The 26188-nt window shown below is 26.9% G+C and overlaps 2 protein-coding genes, 1 long non-coding RNA gene and 11 other non-coding genes across 17 annotated transcripts; 7 read left to right on the top strand and 7 right to left on the bottom strand.

Annotated features, from left to right (window-relative positions):
• Positions 1 to 106: 106 nt before the first annotated feature.
• LOC124957450 lies at positions 107 to 226 on the bottom strand. The gene has a single exon (XR_007103554.1). It is a non-coding gene; the product is annotated as a 5S ribosomal RNA (ribosomal RNA).
• A 147-nt stretch (positions 227 to 373) lies between these two features.
• Positions 374 to 493, bottom strand: LOC124957449. The gene has a single exon (XR_007103553.1). It is a non-coding gene; the product is annotated as a 5S ribosomal RNA (ribosomal RNA).
• Positions 494 to 639: 146 nt separating this feature from the next.
• Positions 640 to 759, bottom strand: LOC124957448. The gene has a single exon (XR_007103552.1). It is a non-coding gene; the product is annotated as a 5S ribosomal RNA (ribosomal RNA).
• A 147-nt stretch (positions 760 to 906) lies between these two features.
• Positions 907 to 1026, bottom strand: LOC124957465. Its single transcript, XR_007103569.1, has one exon. It is a non-coding gene; the product is annotated as a 5S ribosomal RNA (ribosomal RNA).
• A 298-nt stretch (positions 1027 to 1324) lies between these two features.
• Positions 1325 to 1444, bottom strand: LOC124957447. The gene has a single exon (XR_007103551.1). It is a non-coding gene; the product is annotated as a 5S ribosomal RNA (ribosomal RNA).
• A 1748-nt stretch (positions 1445 to 3192) lies between these two features.
• LOC124957320 (putative odorant receptor 69a) lies at positions 3193 to 9289 on the bottom strand. Of its 3 annotated transcripts, XM_047514264.1 has the most exons (8): positions 9239 to 9289; positions 6489 to 6936; positions 5521 to 5596; positions 5311 to 5418; positions 4374 to 4473; positions 4192 to 4302; positions 3928 to 4083; positions 3193 to 3373 (listed from the first exon to the last, which is right to left on the bottom strand). In XM_047514264.1, the coding sequence occupies exons 1-8, from the start codon at positions 9254 to 9256 to the stop codon at positions 3323 to 3325; spliced, it is 1068 nt and encodes a 355-aa protein (XP_047370220.1). In that variant the 5' UTR covers positions 9257 to 9289; the 3' UTR covers positions 3193 to 3322. The 3 variants fall into 3 exon arrangements, with proteins under 3 accessions (XP_047370220.1, XP_047370219.1, XP_047370221.1); XM_047514263.1 differs by having other exon boundaries at positions 5311 to 5596; XM_047514265.1 differs by lacking the exon at positions 9239 to 9289 and adding an exon at positions 7287 to 7409 and having other exon boundaries at positions 5311 to 5596; positions 6489 to 7203.
• A 1422-nt stretch (positions 9290 to 10711) lies between these two features.
• Positions 10712 to 17094, bottom strand: LOC124957227 (odorant receptor 13a-like). Its single transcript, XM_047514066.1, has 7 exons — positions 17008 to 17094; positions 13728 to 14175; positions 12962 to 13247; positions 12035 to 12134; positions 11844 to 11863; positions 11537 to 11692; positions 10712 to 10932 (listed from the first exon to the last, which is right to left on the bottom strand). The coding sequence occupies exons 1-5, from the start codon at positions 17092 to 17094 to the stop codon at positions 11852 to 11854; spliced, it is 933 nt and encodes a 310-aa protein (XP_047370022.1). The 3' UTR covers positions 10712 to 10932; positions 11537 to 11692; positions 11844 to 11851.
• Positions 16114 to 16233, top strand: LOC124957464. Its single transcript, XR_007103568.1, has one exon. It is a non-coding gene; the product is annotated as a 5S ribosomal RNA (ribosomal RNA).
• Positions 16376 to 16495, top strand: LOC124957446. The gene has a single exon (XR_007103550.1). It is a non-coding gene; the product is annotated as a 5S ribosomal RNA (ribosomal RNA).
• Positions 17095 to 19026: 1932 nt separating the features above from the next.
• Positions 19027 to 19146, top strand: LOC124957463. The gene has a single exon (XR_007103567.1). It is a non-coding gene; the product is annotated as a 5S ribosomal RNA (ribosomal RNA).
• A 324-nt stretch (positions 19147 to 19470) lies between these two features.
• On the top strand, positions 19471 to 19590 carry LOC124957454. Its single transcript, XR_007103558.1, has one exon. It is a non-coding gene; the product is annotated as a 5S ribosomal RNA (ribosomal RNA).
• A 145-nt stretch (positions 19591 to 19735) lies between these two features.
• On the top strand, positions 19736 to 19855 carry LOC124957445. Its single transcript, XR_007103549.1, has one exon. It is a non-coding gene; the product is annotated as a 5S ribosomal RNA (ribosomal RNA).
• A 302-nt stretch (positions 19856 to 20157) lies between these two features.
• Positions 20158 to 20277, top strand: LOC124957461. Its single transcript, XR_007103565.1, has one exon. It is a non-coding gene; the product is annotated as a 5S ribosomal RNA (ribosomal RNA).
• Positions 20278 to 20631: 354 nt separating this feature from the next.
• On the top strand, positions 20632 to 24784 carry LOC124957369. Of its 2 annotated transcripts, none has more exons than XR_007103506.1 (6): positions 20632 to 20696; positions 21177 to 21302; positions 21387 to 21577; positions 21895 to 22141; positions 23017 to 23154; positions 24055 to 24784. It is a non-coding gene; the product is annotated as an uncharacterized LOC124957369 (long non-coding RNA). The 2 variants fall into 2 exon arrangements; XR_007103505.1 differs by lacking the exon at positions 20632 to 20696 and adding an exon at positions 20709 to 20901.
• Positions 24785 to 26188: the final 1404 nt, after the last annotated feature.

Here is a 26188-nt window from a genome sequence, read left to right as displayed (position 1 = left end):
TATTTTAGACTGCAGACGACTGATGAGTTAAGTTCGACGATGTTTATCATTTAATTACAGTTTTGGTTGTTTGTAAAAAAAGTATAATGAAGAACAACAAAAAAAATGTCAACAACACACGGTGTTCCCAAGCGGTCACCCATCCAAGTACTAACCGTGCCCAACGTTGCTTAACTTCAGTGATCGGACGAGAACTGGTGTTTTTCAACGCGGTATGGTCGTTGACTGATCGGTTCTCTCATTTTATATATATTTTTATTTCTAAAAAATTGATTTATTCTAGAGTATATTTCATTTGTACAAAATATATCATTTGTTGTAGTTTTGGTTGTTTATAAAAAAAAAAAAAAACAAAGAAAAAGAGTAAAAAGAATGTCAACAACACACGGTGTTCCCAAGCGGTCACCCATCCAAGTACTAACCGTGCCCAACGTTGCTTAACTTCAGTGATCGGACGAGAACTGGTGTTTTTCAACGCGGTATGGTCGTTGACTGATCAATTCTCTCATTTTATATGTATTTTTACTTCTAAAAAATTGATTTATTCTAGAGTATATTTCATTTGTACAAAATATATCATTTGTTGTAGTTTTGGTTGTTTATAAAAAAAAAAAAAACAAAGAAAAAGAGTAAAAAGAATGTCAACAACACACGGTGTTCCCAAGCGGTCACCCATCCAAGTACTAACCGTGCCCAACGTTGCTTAACTTCAGTGATCGGACGAGAACTGGTGTTTTTCAACGCGGTATGGTCGTTGACTGATCAATTCTCTCATTTTATATGTATTTTTACTTCTAAAAAATTGATTTATTCTAGAGTATATTTCATTTGTACAAAATATATCATTTGTTGTAGTTTTGGTTGTTTATAAAAAAAAAAAAAAACAAAGAAAAAGAGTAAAAAGAATGTCAACAACACACGGTGTTCCCAAGCGGTCACCCATCCAAGTACTAACCGTGCCCAACGTTGCTTAACTTCAGTGATCGGACGAGAACTGGTGCTTTACAACGCGGTATGATCGTTGACTTATGAATTTTATCCTTTTATATGCATTTTTATTTCAAATAAAATTGATTTATTCTAGAGTATATTTCATTTATACAAAGTATTGTACGTCTGTTAAGTAAAATGTAGTGTACCATATAAGAAAAGGTACATACAAAATTCTTTTGTTTCTTCGCTTTGTTAGGAAGTAAGATTGCGATTAACGAAACAGGCATCTTAGATTCGGTGCAGATGAGTAGAAGTAACCTACAGTGACACATATCATTTTATTGTAGTTTAGGTTGTTTATAAAAAAAAAATAAAAAAGAAAGTAAAAAAATGTCAACAACACACGGTGTTCCCAAGCGGTCACCCATCCAAGTACTAACCGTGCCCAACGTTGCTTAACTTCAGTGATCGGACGAGAACTGGTGTTTTTCAACGCGGTATGGTCGTTGACTTATGAATTGTATAATCTCATATGATTTTTTTGTTTTCATAAATATTAAATTATAAAGTATTTTTTATTCATATTTAGTAAATTAAATGTGTTAAATAGAATGCAATGTATCATTTAAGAAATGAAGACTACATGCAATTTTTTTTTATACAAAAATTATGGTAGATTTTGATTTCCAATTATTAAATTTCAATGTTTAGAAATGGTCAAATAATCAAAATTTTAAACAACATTTTCGCAGATTATAAAGATGTTTTATTCCAAATTTCAATGAAATTGAATGTTTATATTCAAAAATAGCGGTCATTTTTTTTGTATATGTTTTAATCATAAATGTTAAAATATTGAAATATAACTGAATAATTCGAATTAAAATTTGATTGAATCTTTTATAAATTATAAAAATAGTTTGTTTAAAATTTTAAACAAATTGATTGACTATTTTTAAATTTCATGCTTTTATATTAATTAATAACATCTTTCTCCCAAACGATTTGTTATTTTATTAGTATTTCAATCATCCAGATTTTTTAAAAAATAACGATTATAAAAAAAAAAAATATATTTATCATCTTTTTCTTTATAACATCATTTAATAGTATGAACCTAATGTAGTTTTTATTTCAAAAAATTATAGATTCGATTACAAGTAACACCGTTTGTTTAGAAAAATCTTTATTACAACCTGTCGCCATTTGTTTGCAAGTAATAAAATATCATTATTTTCAAACATTTTTTTTCATTCATTTAATAAATAATCATAGTTGCGTTAAAAGACAAAAAGAAAAAGACAAAGAAAGAAAGTTATCCTCAATTTCAATAAAAAAAAAAAAATTGAAAAGTCGTCAACAATTTTTTAATCGTTTTGATTATAACATTTTGCTAATTGTTTGACAAAAATTATTTCTGAAAAAAAGACACAATATCTTTTAAAAATCATCGTTGTTTATTTTATTCATGAAACGGCATGATGATCAACAATTTAAGAGTTAAAATTTTTAATCCTTCATTCCGTATTATAAATTAAAGACAATAATTTCGAGACGTACAATTTGTTTACAGTTTTATGTGAATAAAAAATATCGTAACGTTTCAATCGAAAAGAGAAGCAGAAAAAAAAGACATTTTATTTTGATAAGGTGCAAGATAAGAAGAAACATATACAAACTGATATCCACCGTTAAGAACCGTACTGGCTCGTACACTTTCTAACAACTGATTAGAAGAGAACTGGTAACAAAGAGATTCGTGGAAGTATACTTTATATCAGATTTATAGCGTAATTCGTGTGATAAGGACCTCCAAAATCCGACGAATCATGTTAAATTAATTACTTCACAATTCGAATACTCGCCTTTCACGAAGTCCTTGCTTTATATACTTCGAATAATACATTATTGTGAATATTACAAAAATCATAATTTATAATTTTTATAATATATATATATATATATATATATATATATATAATTTTTAAAAATTATATATATATATAATTTTTATTATACACGTATTTAAAATATATATACGCACTTAATTTAAAAATTATTATAAATAAGAAATTTTGTAATTGTTATGCAATTGTATATATATATAATTACACTTTTTTTTTATTTTATTAATATTTAAAAGAAATAAAAAAGAAAATAATGAAGTTGCAAAAATGAGAAACTAGTTTAAATGTAAACATTTGAGTCAAATATATTCATATAAATAATAGATATATCATTCATAATGTTCATCTTATCAATACTTATTCAAATAATGTGATTCTATGCACATTTATTACATACTGTATGTCCAAAATTTTTTTTATCAAAATGTCATTAACAATATTCCAGTAATAATTATTCAAGTCTAGTTGTTTCATAATTTTGTTTACATAAACGTTCGTAGTACCGATAGGTAAGCCATCGATGTCTTCATTATCTGCAAAAATTTACAAAAAGTTGAATACAATCATTTGAATCTCGAAATGTTTATTAAACTATCGAAAATATTCGAAATAAACAATTCAGAACATTAAAAAAAAAAAAAAAAGAAAAAATAGAAAAGAAAAAAACAATTAACGAGATATAATATTTCTTTGTAGAAATAAAACAAACAAAAGATGCAAATGATAAATAAAAAAAAGAATATTAAAAGAAACATTTCACCTCGTTTAATGACGAAAAGTTAATAAATAAAAATGATTAATGACAAATTAATAAAAATGAAGACTTCTAAAGAAAATCAAAACTTGTAGAACGCAATCGTAGATCAAAAAAAAAAAAAAAAGAAAAAAAAAAAAAGAAATTGACGTGAGAGAATAACGAAAGTAAAATCTAAGAAAAAGAAAAATGATTAATCGAATGCCGATTAAAAGATAAAAACCTCAAAAATAAAAGAAATGAAAAATCTTGCGTAATGCGCAATGATAGATCAAAAAAGAAAAAAGGAAAAAAAAAATGTAGGGAGAAGAAATATTAATAATAATGACTCACGTCCGTAAAAGTGCGCAAGGATATGACACAAAACTTCGCGCAAGTCAATCGTAGTGGTTTTCTAGCACGTATCATACAAATGTAAATCGATTTCACATCGATCGTCGACAGCTCGTACCAGTCGCAATGATAAAGCGCCTCGCACAAGTTAGTGCTCTGGATTAATGTAAGAAAAGAAAAATAAAAGGAAACAAAATCGTATCAATAAACGATTGAATCAAATTACAGATTGAATTGCAATTCAATAACAATTCGATTAATTACTTCCTCGATGAGACATTCACCGATGTAACAATAAGTGAACAATGTACTCGACAAAACGAACATGTATATAAGGAACGTTAATATACCGACTCCTTCTAATACCGCTAAACTCTACAAAAATTAGAAATTATTTATTAAATCATGTAAGATGCAGAAATTTCCGTAAAGTGGCGTATACGTACGGAAAGTGTTTGATAACTCGATATACAAATCTGAAACGTTGTACCTAACAATTGTTGACCAATAACGATATTAAAACTATCTTCTAATATATCCGCTAATCTGAAACAGATACGAAGAAGATAAACTATTTTTTTGTAATGACATCTTTCTCATACTAAAACAACCAAAATTTGCTCCATTATAAAGTAGTATTAGTGCGTATTAATGTTAAAAATTATGAGACGGTTGACATTTTTATTTATGCTAAGGAACGACTTTAAGATTTAAAACAATATCTTCGAATTTTTCTGCAGAAAAATCAAATATTAATAATTCGTTGTAATCGAAAGAATGTATTCAAAATAAAAATTTATTCGATTTTAAATCTAAAATAATGTCATTAAAAAGTGATTTGAAGGATTAAAACGACTATCTCGAATTATACTTTTCGTGATAAAATACAAATAACAAATGAATTGATATAAAAGAAAAATATTTTTATACACACACTAAATTATACTAGATGTATATTAATTAGGATAACAAATATATTTGTTCCATTTCGAGTGTTGGAACAAACATGGCGTCGTTGAAAATATTTATGAACTTTTATTTTCGCATAAATCTGCGATGCAATCAATCATCTTTGAAATTTTTCTTGTAATTAGATTGCTTTCAATCTCATTAATAAACAACTGTATTATTAAAAACAATCTTATTAGAAAACAAACTTATATAATTTTTTCAAAACAAGATTGTAATAAACCTTTAAGAAAAAAAAAGACAAAATTTCAAAAAATTCATATCTTGAAAATACATTCAAAAACACGCATCTCATAATTCATATAGCATTCAATGGATTTGAATCATATAAAAAGAAAGAAAAAAAAAAGGAAGATTTCACTCAGTAGATGATCCTTTATTAATTAGACAGTTTAATTAAAGAAGTGACGTTACCTTATCAAACGATGATGTCGAAGAATCATTTTATGAATTCCTTCCCGGGAGCCATCAATATCATTTAAAACATCCTTTACTCTGCACTTCAATATTGCCAATTGACCGCTAAGATGAAAACCGGTAGAAGCCAATAAACAATCAGTTCCGATGTAACCGGAAATGACCATTGTTATACGTAAAAATTCGTGTATGCAACCAAACGCATACCTTTTTGTATCGTACGGCTTCAATAATGGCTTTATTTTATAAGGTAATTTATATTCCAATGAAGAATTTTTCATAACTGCATAGAGAAAGAATTATAATTAACATTAATGGATATAATCTTTTTCTAATCATTTCCACGATTTATTATTGTATTGCCGTAATGCAGATAAGGAACGAATTTCTTTTTTATATCATATTTTATATTTAAAATCAATTAATTTTCTATAGATTTTATATTAAACATATTATATATTACATATGTGCAATTATTCATTATGAAATTAATTTTCGTACACAAGATTTTATTATTATAATATTAATTATTGTTTTTTCTTTTATCTCTTTTTCTTTTTCCTTTCATTATTATTACTATCATAATTATTATCATATGTATTATTATAATTGTTATATTAATATATTGTAATTATTTAATTCATTCAAAATGTGCATTTTTTAAATATACTATATATAAATTTTTAATCCATTATGCAATTTTCTATACGTAAATATATTATGGATGTTGAAAATAAATCATTACAAATTTTCATTCCGAAAATATGAAACAAATATTGAAAGAAATTGTTTAAATAATAAATATTGTTTAAATAACTACGAAAATTGAAAATGAATAAGAAAATATTGAATAAAAATGTTACTTGATCATTTATATAGAATATATTGCCATTAGAAAAAGTGTAGATTCATATTTGTAAATATAAAGTTGTCATTGCAATGACCTTGAAATATTTCACAAAAATAAAAATCTCTCCGTTTCAATCTGATGAATCTTCTCAAAAAATTTTATACACATACACACACATACACACACACACAAATACACATACATGCATATATACTACAATTTTGTCTATTACTTCGTTAGAAGAAAATCTAAAACGTTTAAAAAAAAAAAAAACAAGAAAAGAAAAAATGATACATAATAAAAATATTAATAATGATTGTATTACCCATAAGTACACTCGGTAAGACAGTTCTAAAATAATACAAAAGAATTATGAAGGTCATCAATGGAAACGCAGTCATGACGAATATATAAGAAAGTTTGTTATATTTAATGAAAATCAGTCTCTCCTCTTTGGTTTTATAATTATCGACGGTGTAATCGTTTTTCGTTTCTGTCAAAAATTTTGACAAAGATCGATACTTTATCCGGCACATTCCAAATTTCATCAATGTCATTAACATTAGCATGTTCTCCATAATATTTGTCAATACGTAACGGATATCTTTGATGGAATCGATCAAATCGAGAATTCCTAAGAAACTGTAAAGACATCCGTAAAATAAAAAAGGTAGAAATAACGAGTCCCGAATTTCCAATGGCCAAACTCCAGAAAAACGGAGTAATCGTTTGCTCCACGTTATCGCTTTCACAGTATTGGTGAAATCTATAATCTAGAAAAAGATAATACAAAGGGACAATTAAGCAGTATAGTACAGAATTAGGAAGTTCAAAAGTGTTCTTAGCTTGTAAAATTATAAATGTGTTTCGAAAAAATAGTATTCGATTGGCCATTAAGTTGATACACAATGTCGGAATTTTTAATACAAATTTTGATCCGAAAGTATTTAGATAATTTCAAAAATCAATTATTCCTTATCGAGATATTTCGAAGTTAATTTCTTGTTGAATCAGGTTCATACGCTTTGTAGTTTTACATTCTGAAAGAAAAAGTTAGTATAAATGATTTAATTAAAATAGATTTATTGATTTTCAAAATCAATTAAGAACTATTTCGACTCACCCTGTATTAAATATTCCGACGTTACTTATTGATCATCTCAATAATCGTAACTTTTTTAAATCCTTTAAGAACTATTGATAGAATTGATGGCCATTTTGTATAATAAAAGAAATTACGTTGACGTTGTAATCAATGAAACATCACTATTTGTTATATCTTATTAATCTTTTTTATTTTTATAATGAAATAAGAAAATTAGAAAGGAAATATTATAGTCAAAAAATGATAAAATTATAATCTGAAAAAATTAATAAACCAAAACGATTTTAATGAGATACGAGTAGTATCTCGTTAAAATCATTAAGTATAAATAAAAACAAGAAAAGTTATATATAAAGCAAATGTTCAATGTTATCACATTTATGGTATTGAAAAGATTTTTTAAAATAATAAAAATAATTTCATAATTAATGAGCAATGAAAAAAAAAAGACATATAAAGTTTTAATTTTTTTTTTTTTATATTTAAAATTAAAAGGAAAATTATAGAAATAAAAATATGTTAAAAGGAAAATTATAGAAAAAAAAGCCATTAATGACGTCATTACGAGCAAAAATATTAATTTTGTTAAATTTTAAACTTTTTTTTACGCGTCAATAAATTTACATAAAATAATATTCTGTTATACATATAAACAACATATAAGTGTTACTAAAATATTACAAAAAAAAAATATATATATATATACATCATAATAAAAAATATTGTTTATCTAAATTATGCAAAATCAAAAATTTCTAAAAGAAAACATATTATGAGACATTTATATACATTTATATAAATATGTGTATATAAATATTAATAATTTATAATAATTCATGTATATAAATAATAATTTAGAAAAAAAATTGTTTAGCATTTAAATATTGACACCTTGATGGCCACAATATTTTCATATCTCATTCTAAAAACCATAGTAGAATTATCACATTTATAATAATATTACTATAATAATTAATTATTGGATATCTGATGATTAAATAAAATTATACTCCTATCTCTGTAATCATTGAATGACATATAGTGGCTCATATCGATATGTTAGTCACGTAAAAAAATAAAATTATTGGGAGAAAAACTACATAAAATTGCAAAAAAAAAGTGACAATGAATTTCAAATATTGCAAAATGTAATTGTTGACAAAAATGTTTGTAAACTTTCGAAACATTAAAGATTAATAAACTAATCACTGATATTTGAAATAATAATTTATATTTACATTAGGAAAATATAAAAATAAATATAAATATTAATAGATATTAATTAAAAATAATAAAATAAATATTAATTAATTAGTCACAGTTTCATTATTATAAATTGCTAAAAGAAATGAAAATTTGATAACAATTATTAATAGTTCTACAAAACACAATTTTTATGATTCATTTGTAAAATTAAACAATTATTTTATTCGATGCCTCTTGAGATATGGATTAATTAATTTTTGAATTAATTAAAGATAGTTACATCATGACTTTATCGAGAAAATAATTAACAATCACATGAAATAACACTGTAGCAATCGACTTGTCATTAAAATTCCAAAACAAAATTAAGATTTTTCGAAATTATGATAATGATTGAAAAAAATGAAAAATTAAAAAACAAATTTTTCATTTTTCATTTTTAAAAAATTAAAAAATGAAAATTAAAAAGAAAAAGAAAACCAGAAGAAAGTATCGATTGCGCAAGAAGTTTTGAATTGATTCAAAAGTTCGGAAAATGCAAAAAAAAAAAAAAAAGAAAAATAAAAAAAGAAAGGGAAAGATTTTGATTTTTGAAAATCGTCACAATGGCTTTTCCTTCATGAGGGTCCACTCGGTATTATTGTCACAAAACATTGCACTCGTCAAACGAACTGACAAATATTTATAAAAAAAAAAAAAAAAAAAAAAAAAAAATAAATAAATAAATAAATAAATAAATAAATAAAACGAAATTTTCACCATACTTCTCTGGTTCCTTCCATTTTGCTCGTTCAAAGGTCGCCGACGGACTGTTCGTCGGAATACGATCTACTCACGACGTAAACTACGTATGAAAGGGGTTGAAATTGATTGGTTGAATAGTTCATGCGATTAACGAAAAAAAGAAAAAAAAAAAAAAAGAAGAAAAAGAAAAAAAAAAGAAAGAAAGAAAGAAAAGAAAAAGAGAATGCGAGACAGTTTTTGAGTTTCGTATCGAAGGTACGGAAACCAAAAAAGGAAAAAAGAAATGAGAAAGGGTGAGTCGTTAACGAACGAACTCGACTCAAGAATAATCGATCAACAGTTGACGGACGATGTTTTGCATTAATCATATTTGACTACCCTTTTCTCTAAGTAGAATATACCTTGTCTTCTTTTTTTTTTGTTTTTTTTTTTGGACTCTATATCCGTCGAAAGTTTCTACGTAACGCCCTCGTGAAATATTTCTTGCGCAAAAAAAAAAGGAAACAGCGGACGTTGGCTATTACTGCGGAATAGGAAGAAAAAAAAAAAGAAAAAAGAAAATAGAAGGATATCCAAGTCGTACAGTAGTTGCATTCTATTTTATCATTAGTCTTCTTGTTAACAGTTTTCTTCTAACCGGTCGTTATGAAGTGTACAAAAAATATGATGGAACATCGATACTATTAAAATGGAATTGTTGAAGATCGTTGGGGTTGCTGCTAGAAATAAGAAAAATTCTTGAAGTATATAAAGTAAAATTCTTGAAGTATATAAAGTAATATATGAAGTATATAAAATATCTACAAAATGTCTGGAAGTATATAAAGTAAAGACTTCGTGAAAGACGAAAAATTCAAACCATGAAGCAATTAATTTGATAGATTTGGATTTTGTGGTTCTTATCACACGAATTACATTGTCGATCTGATACACAATATATCTCTGTAATGATAGTCGATTATCGATGCTATTGTCGACTGAACTTCGCTATCGATGTCAATTACATTTTAGTTCGAACCACAACAAATGTACGTATATATTTTACGAATATTATTATAGAAAATTTTGTTTATTAGTTAAGCCGTACGAAGAACGTTTCAATTGGATTGATTATAGTTTTGTAAATTTTACAAAAAAGTTTCGAGCACAATATAATTAGAAACTAATTGGAATCAAATCTTATGATTTTCTTATTGAATTATTAATACAAAATAATAATATTGGATTGACGAAAAATTTTCTTATTCCGATGTTAAATAATATTTTCTTGATGGAAAAACTTTCGAGCTCTCGAAAGATTGCAAAATTTATTCGAATAATTCTTTGATTAGGAAAATGAAAAATTGTCGAATGTTGAAATAATGAAGTTTTGTCTGCAACATTGCAGAAAATAATGGAATAAAAACTTTAAATATTATTTTCAATAAGTTATTTGTAACTCCATGAAAAGTGGTATTTCTTTATTTTATTTTATTTTATTTTATTTTATTTTATTTTTCTTTTTGTTTTTACTGAAAAACCGAACGATCTTTTCGACTAACATCAAAATAACGTTATTCTGATTGTATGTATTTACATTTATTACAGATTATTTATTTAACATTTGTATAGAACTATATTTCAATAGTTATCATTCGCAATCAATTATTATAAATAGCTTCGTTTATATAGTCGTTCGTAAGAATGATAAGTACGCCATTGATGTATTCATTATCTGCAAAATTTATAAAAACATAATAAGTTTTAATCGTTTGATCATCGAAATGTTTATACGTACGAAAATATTCAAAATTAAATATGAATAAAAATATTTTATGTTGGTAAATGACAAAATGTTAATAAATAAAAACGATTAATGACATACAAATAAAAATTATCTAAAGAAAATCAAAACTCTTGGAACACAAGTGATATCTCGTAAAAAAGAAAAGAAAAAAAAATTAACAGAAGAGAATGACAAAAGTAAAATCTAAGAAAAGAAGAAAAAAAAAAAAAAAAGAAAAAAAGACAATTAACACGTTCCGTGTCCATGTGTACCACCGGTGGTACACGTTAAACTTGATCTTGAGGCCATATGTACCACCGGTGGTACACGCAGTCATTTTTTTCTTTAGTCAAATTATCAAATGGCCTGAACGATAAGTCAGACAAAAATGGCTTGGCACGCAATGTGTTAACGAAATGTCAATTAAAACATAATAACTTGAAAACAAAAAGGGAAAAGAATCTTGCGTAATTCGAATGTTAGATAAGAAAAGAAAAGAAAAGAAAAAAAAAAAAAAAGGGAAAAAGATGAAATAATAACATAAACGACTTACATTGATAAACATGCTCACAGTCAGAATGCAAAACTTCGCACAAGTCAATTGCAATTGTTTCCTGGCGCGCATCATGCAAATGCAAATCAATTTCCTACCGATCGTCGACATTTCGTACCAGTTAGTAAAATAAAACTCTTCGCACAAGCTCGTACTCTGGATTAAAACAAACAAACAAAAAAAAAAAAAAAAAAAAGAAAAAAAAGAAAGAAAGAAAGAAAAAAAAAGAACAGAAAAAATTGTATTAATAAACTATTGAATCTAATTGCAAAATGAATTGCAATTAAATAAGAATTCGATTAATTACTTCCTTGATTATACATTCTCCTATGTAACAATAAGTAAACAGTGAGACCAACAAAAAAGAATCATACAGAACAAATGTTAATATATCTATTTTTTCGAGCACAGCTAAACTCTAAATAATTAAGAGATTAAGTTCATTTCTTATTATTTATTAGAAATGAATGTAATTCGATTTGAGAGACGTATACGTACGCTGAGCATTCGATAACTCGATACACAAAGCTGTATCGTTATCCCAAATAAATGTTGACTAATAACAATATTAAAACTATCTTCTAATATATCCGCTAATCTGAAACAGATACGAAAAAGATAAACTATTTTTTTGTAATGACATCTTTCTTATACTAAAACAACCAAAATTTGCTCCATTATAAAGTAGTATTAATGTTAAAAATTATGAGACGGTTGACATTTTTATTTATGCTAAGGAACGACTTTAAGATTTAAAACAATATCTTCGAATTTTTCTGCAGAAAAATCAAATATTAATAATTCGTTGTAATCGAAAGAATGTATTCAAAATAAAAATTTATTCGATTTTAAATCTAAAATAATGTCATTAAAAAGTGATTTGAAGGATTAAAATGACTATCTCGAATTATACTTTTCGTGATAAAATACAAATAACAAATGAATTGATATAAAAGAAAAATATTTTTATACACACACTAAATTATACTAGATGTATATTAATTAGGATAACAAATATATTTGTTCCATTTCGAGTGTTGGAACAAACATGGCGTCGTTGAAAATATTTTTGAACTTTTATTTTCGCATAAATCTGCGATGCAATCAATCATCTTTGAAATTTTTCTTGTAATTAGATTGCTTTCAATCTCATTAATAAACAACTGTATTATTAAAAACAATCTTATTAGAAAACAAACTTATATAATTTTTTCAAAACAAGATTGTAATAAACCTTTAAGAAAAAAAAAGACAAAATTTCAAAAAATTCATATCTTGAAAATACATTCAAAAACACGCGACTCATAATTCATATAGCATTCAATGGATTTGAATCATATAAAAAGAAAGAAAAAAAAAAGGAAGATTTCACTCAGTAGACGATCCTTTATTAATTAGACAGTTTAATTAAAGAAGTGACGTCACCTTATCAAATGTTGATGTCGGAGAATGATTTTACGAATTCTTTCCCGAGAACCATCGTTATTCTTTGAAATTTCCTTCACTCGACATTTCAATATGGCCAATTGACCGCTAAGATGAAAACTGGTGCAACCCAATAAACAATCAGGACCAACGTAAGCGGAAACGACCATTATTATACGTATAAATTCGTGTATACAATCAAATGCATAATTTCTTGCATTGTACGGCTTCAATAATGGCTGTATTTTATAAGGTAACTTATATTCCGATGTAGAATTTGCCATAACTGCGTTGAACGATAATAGAAATTTAATAAAATTATTCGTCTATTTTTTACACCTCATATTTTTGTCACTTGATCGAATACATTAAACAAAAAAAAAAAGAAAAAGAAAAATGTATATATATATATATATATATATATATCTTTTTCTATTCAAAAATCGAAAAATGTATTCGTCGTTTGTTTAACGATATACGATCAAAAAAGAATAAAAAAGAGAAAAAAATTACATATTCACATGTCGGCGATTAGTTAAGTCGGACTGAATCTAAATTTATTGCTTAAAATGAAATTGACGATTCATGGTTACCATTGTTATATCTATTCAAACATTTATATGTAAAAGTGTAGATCATTTTTGAATTTTTTTTCCTTTTTAGATTTTTTTTATCGTTTGGACAATGACAAAGGTATATATTTAATTAATTAATATTAATTTCGAGACTATCGAAATATCGAAATTCAAATCACCGAGATAATTACCCATTAGTATATTCGGTACGATAGATTTAAAATAATATAAGAGAAGTAGGAACGTCGACAAAAAAAACAAAATGACGACGTATCTATAAGAAAATTTGTTATATTTTAAAAATATCAATCTCTCTTCGTCATTTTCATAATTATCATTTGTATAATCTATTTCCGTTTCGATTAGAAATCGCGACAATGCACGATACTTTATTCGTATCATTAAAAGTTTTATCATCGTCATTACTAACAATATGTTCTCCATTAGGTTTGCTATAACATAATGACTATTTTTAATGTATTTTATAAGATCCAATAGTCCTAATATATTGTAAACACAGCCATAAATTATAAACGATATGAATAATATGTCGCGAATTTCTAAAGGCCAAATTCCTGACAAATTAAGCAGATGTTTGGTGATTGTTATCGCTTTTAATGTATTAGAGAAATCTGTCACCTGAAAAAAAAAAGAAAAGATAATAATAACAAGATTAAATAACATTTGATTGAGTACTGTGCTTTAATGCAAAAAAAATTAGTTTAAATTAGAGAAATTCGTTAACTGAAAAAAAAAGAAATAATAATAATAATAATAAATGATGTTCGATTGAATGCTATGATATTTTATAAAATAAAAAAAAAGAAAAAAGAAAGAAAGAACAAATCACGAATAAAGCGCTTTTACGATTAAAAATTAGAGAAATATATAAATAATAATAAATTAGAGAGATCTTTCACCTGAAAAAAAAAATAATAATAATAAAAAATAATTAAAAAATAACGTAGGATTAAGTACTGCGACATAATGCAAAACAAAAAAGTAACGAATTAAGCGCTTTTACTGTTAACCTAAATTAAATTAGATTAAATCATATATAATCAAGTGATCATCATGTTTAAATAATTGTTCAATTTCTTTGAAATTTAAAACAAAACATCTTCAATATTTATATAAGTGTTTGCAAAATTTATTTGGGAACTATTTGGCCATTTTGTTAATTCTAAAGATTCAAATATGTATGATCATATTGTCGCCATTTTGAAAAATCATCTTAAATAATCGATTTTATATTGTCGACAATAATATTCGCAATAATACTGATCGGAATAACCAGATGCCTTACGAAAATGTACATGACAATAATATCAAATTTTCGATGTAAAAAATCATAAAGAAATAAAAAAGTAACACATATATTACTACAAAATACGAGACCAGTTTCTATATTACTAAACATAAATAATTATATATTTATGTTTAGTAATAATATTTATTACTAAATATTATACTATTATATTTACAAACACAAAATAATACGAGATACATAACAGTATATAAAGTTCATTTTGAAAGGAAAAAACATTCGATAAATTACATTACTTTTATTTAAATTGCATACTTTTCCAACTAACTATAATTAAAAAGGACTATTTTGTTAGATATATAATATATACAAAGATTTATTTTGCCTTTCCTTTGTATCCAATAATTAATATGTAATATACTAACTAACTTATTATCTAGATACTTAGTAATTAGTATCAGAATACTAATAATAATTATTATTAGTATCTATTACTAATTAGTTAAATTACCAACATCGGCCGGTAACAAACAATTACTTTTCGATCCACGGAAGGATAAAAATAATATTAATAACTCCCGTAGATAAGATAGAAAAATGTACCGCCGGTAATATCATCAGATAGGAAGGTAGCTAAATATGAATTAGTATCTGACGGTAGGAAGTAGTAGTGGAACTTAATGGATACAAATTTTAACACAATTCTTATATATACCAAAACTTATATCTAAATAGATATTTTCAATTATAAATAATATATTTAGTATTACTTAATGTAATTAATCTATTTAATATGAATGAAAAATAATCTATAATAAAATAATTTTTGAAGGCAATAAATATCATATAAAATCATATAAATTCCCGTTCATTAATCATATGCATTGAAAAACACCACTTCGTCCGATCACTGAAGTTAAGCAACGTGAGGCACGGGCTATACTTGGATGGGTGACCGCTTGGGAACAACACTGTGTGTGTTGACATTTTTTTTGTTGTTCTTCATTATACTTTTTTTACAAACAACCAAAACTGTAATTAAATGATAAACATCGTCGAACTTAACTCATCAGTCGTCTACACTCTAAGATACATGTGTTTTTGAACGCAATTTTATTTCTTCACAAGGCGAAGAATCTAAGAAAACATATATATAACATATTATAAAGAGTATGTATATAAATTTCTGTTTGATCATATACATCAGTTTACGTGACAGACTTAATACACTCAATAAGAATGAAAAATTCTTTTTAATAAATCATTCTTAAGGAGCAAGGAAATATCAAATAATATAATATAGTTATTAAGTCAACGATCATACCGCGTTGTAAAGCACCAGTTCTCGTCCGATCACTGAAGTTAAGCAACGTTGGGCACGGTTAGTACTTGGATGGGTGACCGCTTGGGAACACCGTGTGTTGTTGACATTCTTTTTACTTTTTCCTTTGTTTTTTTTTATAAACAACCAAAACTACAATAAAATGATATATTTTGTACAAATGAAATATGCTTTAGAATAAATCAATTTTTTTAGAAGTAAAAATACATATAAAATGAGAGAATTGAACAGTCAACGACCATACCGCGTTGAAAAACACCAGTTCTCGTCCGATCACTGAAGTTAAGCAACGTTGGGCACGGTTAGTACTTGGATGGGTGACCGCTTGGGAACACCGTGTGTTGTTGACATTCTTTTTACTTTTTCCTTTGTTTTTTTTTTTATAAACAACCAAAACTACAATCAAATGATAAGCATTTTTTTTTTTTTTATAAAGTTAGTTTATTTTTCACTTCTTATTTTATGTACATAAGTATAATCTAACTTAAAAGACTTTTTAACAGTGTTATCTTATAACTAAAGCTATAAGTTATCTATACGATAAATCTCCCTAGCCATCCGTATCATTGATCTAATTAATCTTATAACTATGTTATAAATGTTCAGTGACAGTACTATATGTATGTTGGTATAGTAAAAAATTAGTGTCTATAAAAATCTTTACCTCCTCTAGCATTTATGATAACTAAACTACGGGGGGAAGGGGGGTATTTGCAATGGGAATATATGAACATTATAACTAAACTAATCCGTCTCTTGTCCGACTAGTGTGTTTCTTTTTATTTTTAAAATAAATTTGCCTATTTATCCTATCCTATCTTATAACTGGTGATCAGTCTTGAGAAGTTGTTGCTACTTAGACCTCGTTCTTCGGCGCAGATCGTCGATGAATTATACGTCCATTTGTAGCCAGTAATATTTTTACGTGGTCTGTCGGTATCCTAAACATCTCTATTAGATAATGATTTCGATAATTGAGGTTCTCCTGCTTATCTTCAGTATGGTTACTAGATCATTTCGATTTGTTATTTATATTGGTAATTGTCCTTATTCCACCTGCTATTGACACATGTATTCGATTCTCATTGTGTTTTGTATGACTTTATTATTTAGTTCTGCGAGTGTCTCCTTAATTATCTTCAGACTATCCTTAAGCATAGCTACTATTTGGCTGAAGTTATTAAGGTTATTATCGTTGTTGACATTAATATCCTGATGCTGAACTGTATTCTGTTGACTACTCTGGTGAGTTGCTTGGGTCGTGTTGTTGACTGGCCTTCGGTTATCTTGTTCAGATATATCATCATTTTTTTTTCATTGTTCCTCACTATGTTCGCGTATGAGATCTTTGGGTCCGTGAATTTATTAACTTTAATAATTTTATCCATTAGCCGTTTATCTTTTATTTCTTTATCTTTCTTTTTTATGTCCATTACTATTTTTATAAATGCGCATCCATGGTACGATGCTGGATATCCGTTTTAATCGCAATTTACGCACTTCAGTTTTTCTTTCTCTGAAGAATTGCTTAGCTTACATTTTCCCGGTTCATGGGATTGGGCACATTTTACGCATCTGTATCCCATATAGCAATTTGAGCTGGCATGCCCCACTCTTTGGCAGTTTTTGCATTGGAAGATCATCGGTCGCTTAAGCTTCTCCCATCTTATTCTTTGGTTGAACAGTATTTTGTTTTTAAGTAATTCTTGCGGGTCGCTGTTGCTGTCAATTTGTATTATAAAATGATAATTATTCATGTTTTGCCTGTCGAATAGTAGTTTGCTGATTTTCGTTATCTTGACATTTCTCATGTTGAGCGCGTTGAGGACTGTTGTGATGTCCGTAACATCGAATCTACGTCTAATTTCTTTTACCACGAAAGTTTTACCTTTCGTGTGTTTAGGCGTAAATATGTGAAACTTGTAATTGTTGTGTTTTAGGATGTTTACACACTTTTCGTGTGTTTCGCTATCCCTGGTTGTAAGTTTGGTCATGTCACTATCTAATCGCTTTAGTATGAACGCATCTTTCTTAATATTGCTATTATTAAGAAAGGTAAATATGTCCCTAAAATTAGATTTTAGTATGTATATTAGGGGCATTCGGATTATAGGGGTTCTCTGGCTGTTGTTTCTTGCTGTATGGCGCTATTGGCCATTTCAGTTTCTCCCTCTACCGTAAGGTTCATGTCATCGGATAATGCCTCAAATCTGTTATCTGATTCGTACCTTGGACCTTGGTTGCTAACTGGGCTTTTCGGTGATATCGTTTTTTTTGGAATGAGGAACCCTTTGGTCCTCTCATTCTCTTTGTTCACAACTAGCCTTTGTTCTTTGTTTCTAGCTGCGTTCGTGTTTGGATTTACCCGAGGGTTATTTTCTAATAGTCTTACCAAGTTCCTGGTATTGAAATCATTACCGAAGCTCTTGATATTTCTTTTTAGTAATTTGTTCACTTCGTCAGCCGGAGTACTTTTCTCAAGTTTCCTTTTTTGGCTTGACGCCATGGCTTCTTTTTCTTTTTTTTTTGGGACCGTGAAGGGCGTCTGGTGAGCTCAATTCAAGCACTCATCATCATTTTATTGTATATTTTGCAATAATACAACACTGAATCACTAGTGGTACTGTGAAGCACCCGTCTTGCGGTAAATGACGTTATTTTTTTTTTATTTATATTGCGCCCTCCGCGTGGGGGCATGTATTGTCTTTCTTTCTTCTTTCACAAGAGCACCGATACGCACGTCTGTTTACTTCGAATGCTCAACCAGAACTGGACTACATTTTACTTAACACACTTAATATATTTTATATAAATGAAATATACGCTAGAATAAATTAATTTTTTAGAAGTAAAAATACATATAATAGGATAAAATTCATAAGTCAACGATCATACCGCGTTGTAAAGCACCAGTTCTCGTCCGATCACTGAAGTTAAGCAACGTTGGGCACGGTTAGTACTTGGATGGGTGACCGCTTGGGAACACCGTGTGTTGTTGACATTTTTTTTGTTGTTCTTCATTATACTTTTTTTACAAACAACCAAAACTGTAATTAAATGATAAACATCGTCGAACTTAACTCATCAGTCGTCTGCACTCTAAAATACATGTGTCTTTGAACGCAATTTTATTTCTTCACAAGGCGAAGAATCTAAGAAAACATATATATAACATATAATAAAGAGTATGTATATAAATTTCTGTTTGATCATATACATCAGTTTACGTGACAGACTTAATACACTCAATAAGAATGAAAAATTCTTTTTAATAAATCAATCTTAAGGAGCAAGGAAATATCAAATAATATAGTAAAGTTATTAAGTCAACGATCATACCGCGTTGTAAAGCACCAGTTCTCGTCCGATCACTGAAGTTAAGCAACGTTGGGCATGGTTAGTACTTGGATGGGTGACCGCTTGGGAACACCGTGTGTTGTTGACATTCTTTTTACTCTTTTTCTTTGTTTTTTTTTTTATAAACAAACTAAACTACAATAAAATGATATATTTTGTACAAATGAAATATACTTTAGAATAAATCAATTTTTTTAGAAGTAAAAATACATATAAAATGAGAGAATTGAACAGTCAACGACCATACCGCGTTGAAAAACACCAGTTCTCGTCCGATCACTGAAGTTAAGCAACGTTGGGCACGGTTAGTACTTGGATGGGTGACCGCTTGGGAACACCGTGTGTTGTTGACATTTTTTTTATTTCCTTTTTTATTTTTTTTTTATAAACAACCTAAAAATTACAATAAAATGATATGCGTCATTGTACGTCACTTCTACTTATCTGCACCGAATCTAAACTACATATTTTGTTGATCGCAATCTTACTACTCAACAAAGCGAAGAAACTAAAGAAGTTTGTATGTACTCCTTTTTTTATATGGTACACTACATTTTACTTAACAGACATATAATACTTTGTACAAATGAAATATACGCTAGAATAAATCAATTTTTTAGAAGTAAAAATGTATATAAAAGGAAAAAATTCACAAGTCAACGATCATACCGCGTTGTAAAGCACCAGTTCTCGTCCGATCACTGAAGTTAAGCAACGTTGGGCACGGTTAGTACTTGGATGGGTGACCGCTTGGGAACACCGTGTGTTGTTGACATTTTTTTTCTTCTTTCTTTTAGCTTTTTTTTTTTTTTAATCAAAGCCAGGATCAAATAATGTGCATCATCATACACGTCACTTGCCACACTCCGTCTGAATCGGATCGAGACCAGTGACTCAGATTGCAAAAAAAGTCTATCGTAAATAGTATCGACCATATAACACTTTTCGTTTAGACGGACGATTTTATCGTCGTACAACATTTCAGCTAAGATGAAAAACTTTGTTTCATCTAATACTTTTGAGGGAAAAATTTGTACAACTAGTTGAAATAATTCTTAGCGAATGAAATACTTTATGATGCGTATCCATTGGTCGCTTCATACGAAGCTCTGTGATTGGTCAGACGCACATTGTGTGCGCTCTCTGTTGGTGGCGGATGTTACTTAACTATGATTGTATATAGTGAAAAAGGAGGTTAGTATTCATATTCAGCGAGAAAGTATTCTTGATTAACGTTAACGATTGACTTATGCATTCAAAAATATAATTATTAGATTCAAAACGATTTTCTCAACAAATTATTGAACAAAAGTATCCTTCTATATCATTGAATTTACGTCGATTTGATCTACGTTACCTCGTAGAAAAAGGTTATGTGATGTTATTCAATGATAAGAAGGTAACCTTGATTTTTTATTAAAAACAAATAATATCTGCAATTTTATATTATGTTCTGTTTTATTTTTCTTTATTTTTATAATTTAATTGACATACGATTAGCCATGTTCACTTCGTTTGTTACGTGAATGTAAATTTTTTCCTGTTATATACTTGGTTATGTTTCAATTTTATATTAATTATTACATTTGACAATGACAGGAGTTAAAGGAATATTTGAATAAATAAGAAAATAAAAGATATCGATACTACAGAACACTTATTCTGTTATTTCAGAAGTTGCAAAGTGAAGTTTGGATTGAAAGTTCATTCAGTACATCAGCAATTTAAACTTCTATGTCTTCAAATTTTTCAGGAACAAAACTTTGTGAAATCTGATGAAATATATTCAAATAGAACAGTGTAAGCCATAAGGATATTAATGTAATTATAGTTTTCCGTATTCTCCATTCAATATTCAATAATTTTATAATTTGTAATTTTCAGTAGAAGGAAAATAAACATTACTAAAGATATCGCTGAAAGAAACGCAATAGTTTGTAGTGTTTAGTAATTTCTATTCGAAATTATAAAGCCATGAACAATATTTTACATCGGATAACTATTAGGATAGTGAAAAGAATGGAAAAAGAACTTAGACGAAGAAATAAGGAGATGTTTGAGACAATTTTTTGATGGTAAGATTATTAAAACATTATTATGTTATAAAAAAGCTGTTTGTACAGTTTTCTTTCATACATTATCAATGGATGGATAACCTGGTTCAAAAGTTTTCTTCAAATGATTTGGTATAATTATAAAATCATTGAAGCAGAGCTTTATCTACAAGAATTATTTAGCTGAGTCTATTATGTTGACTGTAAAGCTACTTTACAGAGGTTTGACAAATCCAGATCTATTGAAGAAATGTCTCAAGAAGAAAATACAATATAAATGAATCATTGTGTGAACAAGAGTACCAAGAAATGTATTTGTGTTATTTCATACTTTGTAGCTTGATTTATATGATGCTGTCATGATATTTAAAGAGGATAATGTAGGCAGATTCGAGGAGGTAAGAGGTAAAACCTCCATATTGAAAAAACTGAATAAGATGCAAGTTGATGATGAAGAATTATAAGCTTCTATATTTTCTTAAAAGACAAGATCTGTGAAAAGATGAAAGAAAATACATTTGTATAATAGAGAACAAGATGAACATCATAATGATTGATGATCTTAATTATTGTTTTTACTAAAAAGTAAGTTTTTATTTAAATTATTTTTTATTCACAATTTCTGACAAACTTAATTTTTTTAAACAAATAATCCTTTTTATCAGAAACTATTTAAGATTGATTTTTAATTTTTCAATAATTCATTTATAATTAAAATTAAAATTCATTTATAATCAAAATAATTAAACATTCTTCTAATACTAGTTTCTAAAATAATATATATATATATATATATAACATAGAATAAACACAAAAATATTGAAAAAGAACAAGTATAAAAAATAAAACAGAAGAAGGGTTTTTTTACAGTTCTTAGTATATGTAATTCAATAAAAATGGAATAGTAAATTCATAAAGCATATATAAGTAATCTGTGGGAGTTTTACTAAATCGGATGAAACAGTTCTTTAGAAAATTGGTCATGAAGTTATTTATTTAAATTATTGAAATAGGTCACTTATAATACTCTCCTTATTATTTTCTATTTCGTGTTGCTATTATTTTTTACATATTTGCAACTAGGATGTGTGTTGTGTGTGTGTATATATATATATATATATATATATATATATATATATATATATATATATGTCATGGACTGAGTATTTAATACAGACATTATTTATAATTCCCTATCATTATGAATAGTGACAAATCAAAATTGTAATTGTAATAAATTTCAATGTTAGAATTGCACCTTTTTTGATAGTCTTCTATAATAAACTTGTTATAGTGCCCAATAAAATATATCCAAAACAAATTATTTAGAAACATATTATTTTATTAATATAACTCATAATTAATTTTATACTAGTAGCGGATGAAAAGATTTTTGAAGTAGAAGAAAAGAAGGAAATATCAAAATTAATGAATACATATATTTATATTTACGTTTACAGATTGATTTGGGAAAAAGAGAAACTATGGAAGTGTCATTAAAAGAAAATGAACAAAAAATGTCGTTTAAAAATGTCAACAATCTCACATCCATTTAGGAGTTTTATTATGCTCAATCAAAGGAGCTCATGAAAGATTCAGTGAGTTGTTTATTTGTGATTCAATTATTATTTCTGTATTATTTCATTCTGATTTAACTTAGAGATTTTCTATTTTCTTATAATGTATATTTCTTTGGTGGGCAAAAAAAGTATGAGTCAGATATACTATCATTAATTTTATAAAAAAAAGCACTTATAATATTTGAAGTGTGATATTAAATCAAACATTAGATTTTGGGTCTTGAAAATTAATACACGTGATATTCATTTGAAAACATTCTTATCTTTTTTAAATGACAACTTGTATTACTTTTATCTTTATTTTCATTTTAATTTATATTTATTTGATCGAGAATGAACATCTAATGTAGCTAAATAATGTATTTATGTTACTGTACATAATAGTACAAATTACAAAATGCTTAACGATTTAATTTATATGTATAAATTATATATGTATATAATATGTAGTCGTTAAACGGTTTAAATATAAATAAACTTGTACTATAGTTAGATTAAATTAAAAAAAAAAGAGATAAAATAGTATAACATAATTTATATCATGTTTTTGACATATATTATTAAAATCTCAGGTTAAAGATCAAGAAAGAAAAGCAATTGACTTATACGTTGTGTAGAATCATAATTAATGTACAACAATGTAGGATATTTTAGCATACTGATCTCATTATTTTGATCAGAATTTGATATATACATTTTTACACCCAACAAAGATTTAATATTTATTATTTAGTATTTAAAAGTTATAAGAAGAAAAATTAATAAATAAATTATTATGGTCTTCTTAACGTTGGACATACAAAAAGTAACAGAAAGTTGTTTTTCTTGAAATAATTATGTATTTATAATATATATATCTAAATAAGTATGTATACATAGCTGGGAAGATTAATAGTTATTTTAATGCACGTTTTTCAGTTATTTTCCATGCATAAAAAGAAGGAACCAAGATTTAAATATCGTATAGTCACGATCTAAGACAATTGTAATCTACCAAAAGCTTGGTATTTGGATGGACCGATAAGACAACACTTATACAAAATATCCTCTACTGTTTTTCATCTTACAGCTTCACATAGTACATTGATCATTTTTGTCAGGCGCGTATTTGCGTCCATAGTTCATACTGATAGCATCTGGCGAGCGCGTATTTGCGTTTACAGTCTATATCGATAGCTTTCGCTGGACGCATATGTGCGCCCATAACACTCAAAGGGTTAATGAGAAAATAAAATCGATTACAGGTATTAACAGGTTCGATAGTTAGAGTAAATCGGTGACGAGATAAAACGAAAATGAAATGGAAAAAAAAATAGATATGAAAGAGTAAGAGTATATGGAGATGATATGGTGAGAAAGAGAAAGAATGAGATAGAACGTTAATTTCACGTTTCTATTTACATTAATGTTTTTCTGTGATATAAATTGATATAATGTGATATAAATTGGCAATATAATTTGTATCGATACGTAATATAATTTGGTAACATAAATAGAGAAGTATCATGTCCGCATTGCGTCAGGATTTATTATAAATACTATTATAATAAATGATCTATCTATTTAAAATAATTATAAATTATTTACATTTACAAATTATTTACATTTTAATTAAAATATTTATAGTTTTCGTATTAATCGATTTAATACAAGATCGATTTAATATTAATTATTTATATTACTCATTGATATTTCATTATTAATAATGGTCATTAATTTAAATGATCATTAAGATTTAAAATATTTATTAAAAATGTTGAAAAATATTGAATCAATAAATAGAAGCTTTTAATTAAATTAATTTATCCTAAAGAAATTTAATTCATCTATTGCGTGATTGAAATACAATCTATTGTATTTGTTTTTGTTTTATATAATGAATACAGTACATCTTCATATTTTTTAATTATCTATCTCACGGTCTAAAAATATCGTATATTTTGTTCATATAGATAATGATATAATATCATGGAATGTAAATTCTTTTGAAAATATTATTCAATGTTTAATCGTAGAGAGTAAATACGAGAGTAAATAATTTCATAAATATTTGTACGTGTCCTTGTCTCATTGTTTGTATCCTTGGGTTTATCTACAAGGAGAGCAATTATTTTGTATGAAAAAAATTTTGGAACGATCAATAGAGAGATCATAGAAAACTTATTCTGAAACAGACGACTGTTCAAAATCTCATTTAACCCTTTGAGTGCTGAATACTCGTGGCCTATGCAGTCCGTACGGACGGCGCACGGTTGGCGCTGACGAACGCCAGGAACTGAATACTTTTTCGCGCAATAGAAACAATTGCCGAACATATACATTTGACCATATTACATTGATCATTTTTGCCAGACGCGTATTTGTGTCCATAGTCCATACTGATAGCATCTGCCGAGCGCGTATTTGCGTCCACAGCCTATATCGATAGCTTTCGCTGGACGCATATGTGCGCCCATAACACTCAAAGGGTTAATGATATTTTAAAGTCATGATCGCGATCGGAAAAGAAATCAAAATTTATTTTTATCTGAACGATTCTTGGCAGAGAATATACTTATTTGGTTTTATGCGACAAGGTGTATCTGAATGATAAGAGTATATCATTTGATATTACCAAAATTGAAATGAACTATTTTTGGGTTCAATCAAGTACGAAGTATGCTTTTTATAAGCTGATACCGAGTTTCGTTGAACTAGTTCAGAATTGTTCATAGTTGAACGTAAATTTCACAGAATGAACTAGAAATATTGATTGCAATTTATTATAGTTCACTATTGGAATAGTAAATATATTATTGCAGTTTAAAATTGCAAATTTACTACCACAAATATTTATATATATTATTTTAATTATTTAAATATTTATAAATTTGTTAATTATTTATATATTATTAATATAGAATTTATTTTTTAATATAGTAAAATTTCTATCGTACGTGTCAATATATTAATCCAAAGATTATATATTCTATTCAAAGATGAATTTTAGTTACTATTGAAAGCGGACATGTAAGAACGATTAAAGAAGAAATTAAACAAAAAGAAAAAGAAA

Source organism: Vespa velutina, chromosome 25, assembly GCF_912470025.1.
Source record: "Vespa velutina chromosome 25, iVesVel2.1, whole genome shotgun sequence".
Taxonomy (NCBI): domain Eukaryota; kingdom Metazoa; phylum Arthropoda; class Insecta; order Hymenoptera; family Vespidae; genus Vespa; species Vespa velutina.
Note: the sequence above shows the minus strand (reverse complement) of the source record. Positions and strands in the feature narration are given on the sequence as shown.

Excerpts from the sequence above, each read along its gene's own strand:
- LOC124957320 (XM_047514263.1), bottom strand. Across the intron at positions 4,474-5,310 it reads CGACATCATCGTTTGATAAG|ATTAGCGGATATATTAGAAG; the intron begins GTAACGTCACTT and ends TATCTGTTTCAG. Across the intron at positions 4,303-4,373 it reads CGAGTTATCAAACACTTTCC|AGTTTAGCGGTATTAGAAGG; the intron begins GTACGTATACGC and ends TAATTTTTGTAG.
- LOC124957227 (XM_047514066.1), bottom strand. The coding sequence starts at position 17,094 with ATGTTTAGGATACCGACAGACCACGTAAAAATATTACTGGCTACAAAT. Across the intron at positions 14,176-17,007 it reads GATCTGCGCCGAAGAACGAG|GTGACAGATTTCTCTAATAC; the intron begins GTCTAAGTAGCA and ends TTTTTTTTTCAG. Across the intron at positions 13,248-13,727 it reads CGTACCGAATATACTAATGG|TTATGGCAAATTCTACATCG; the intron begins GTAATTATCTCG and ends CGTTCAACGCAG.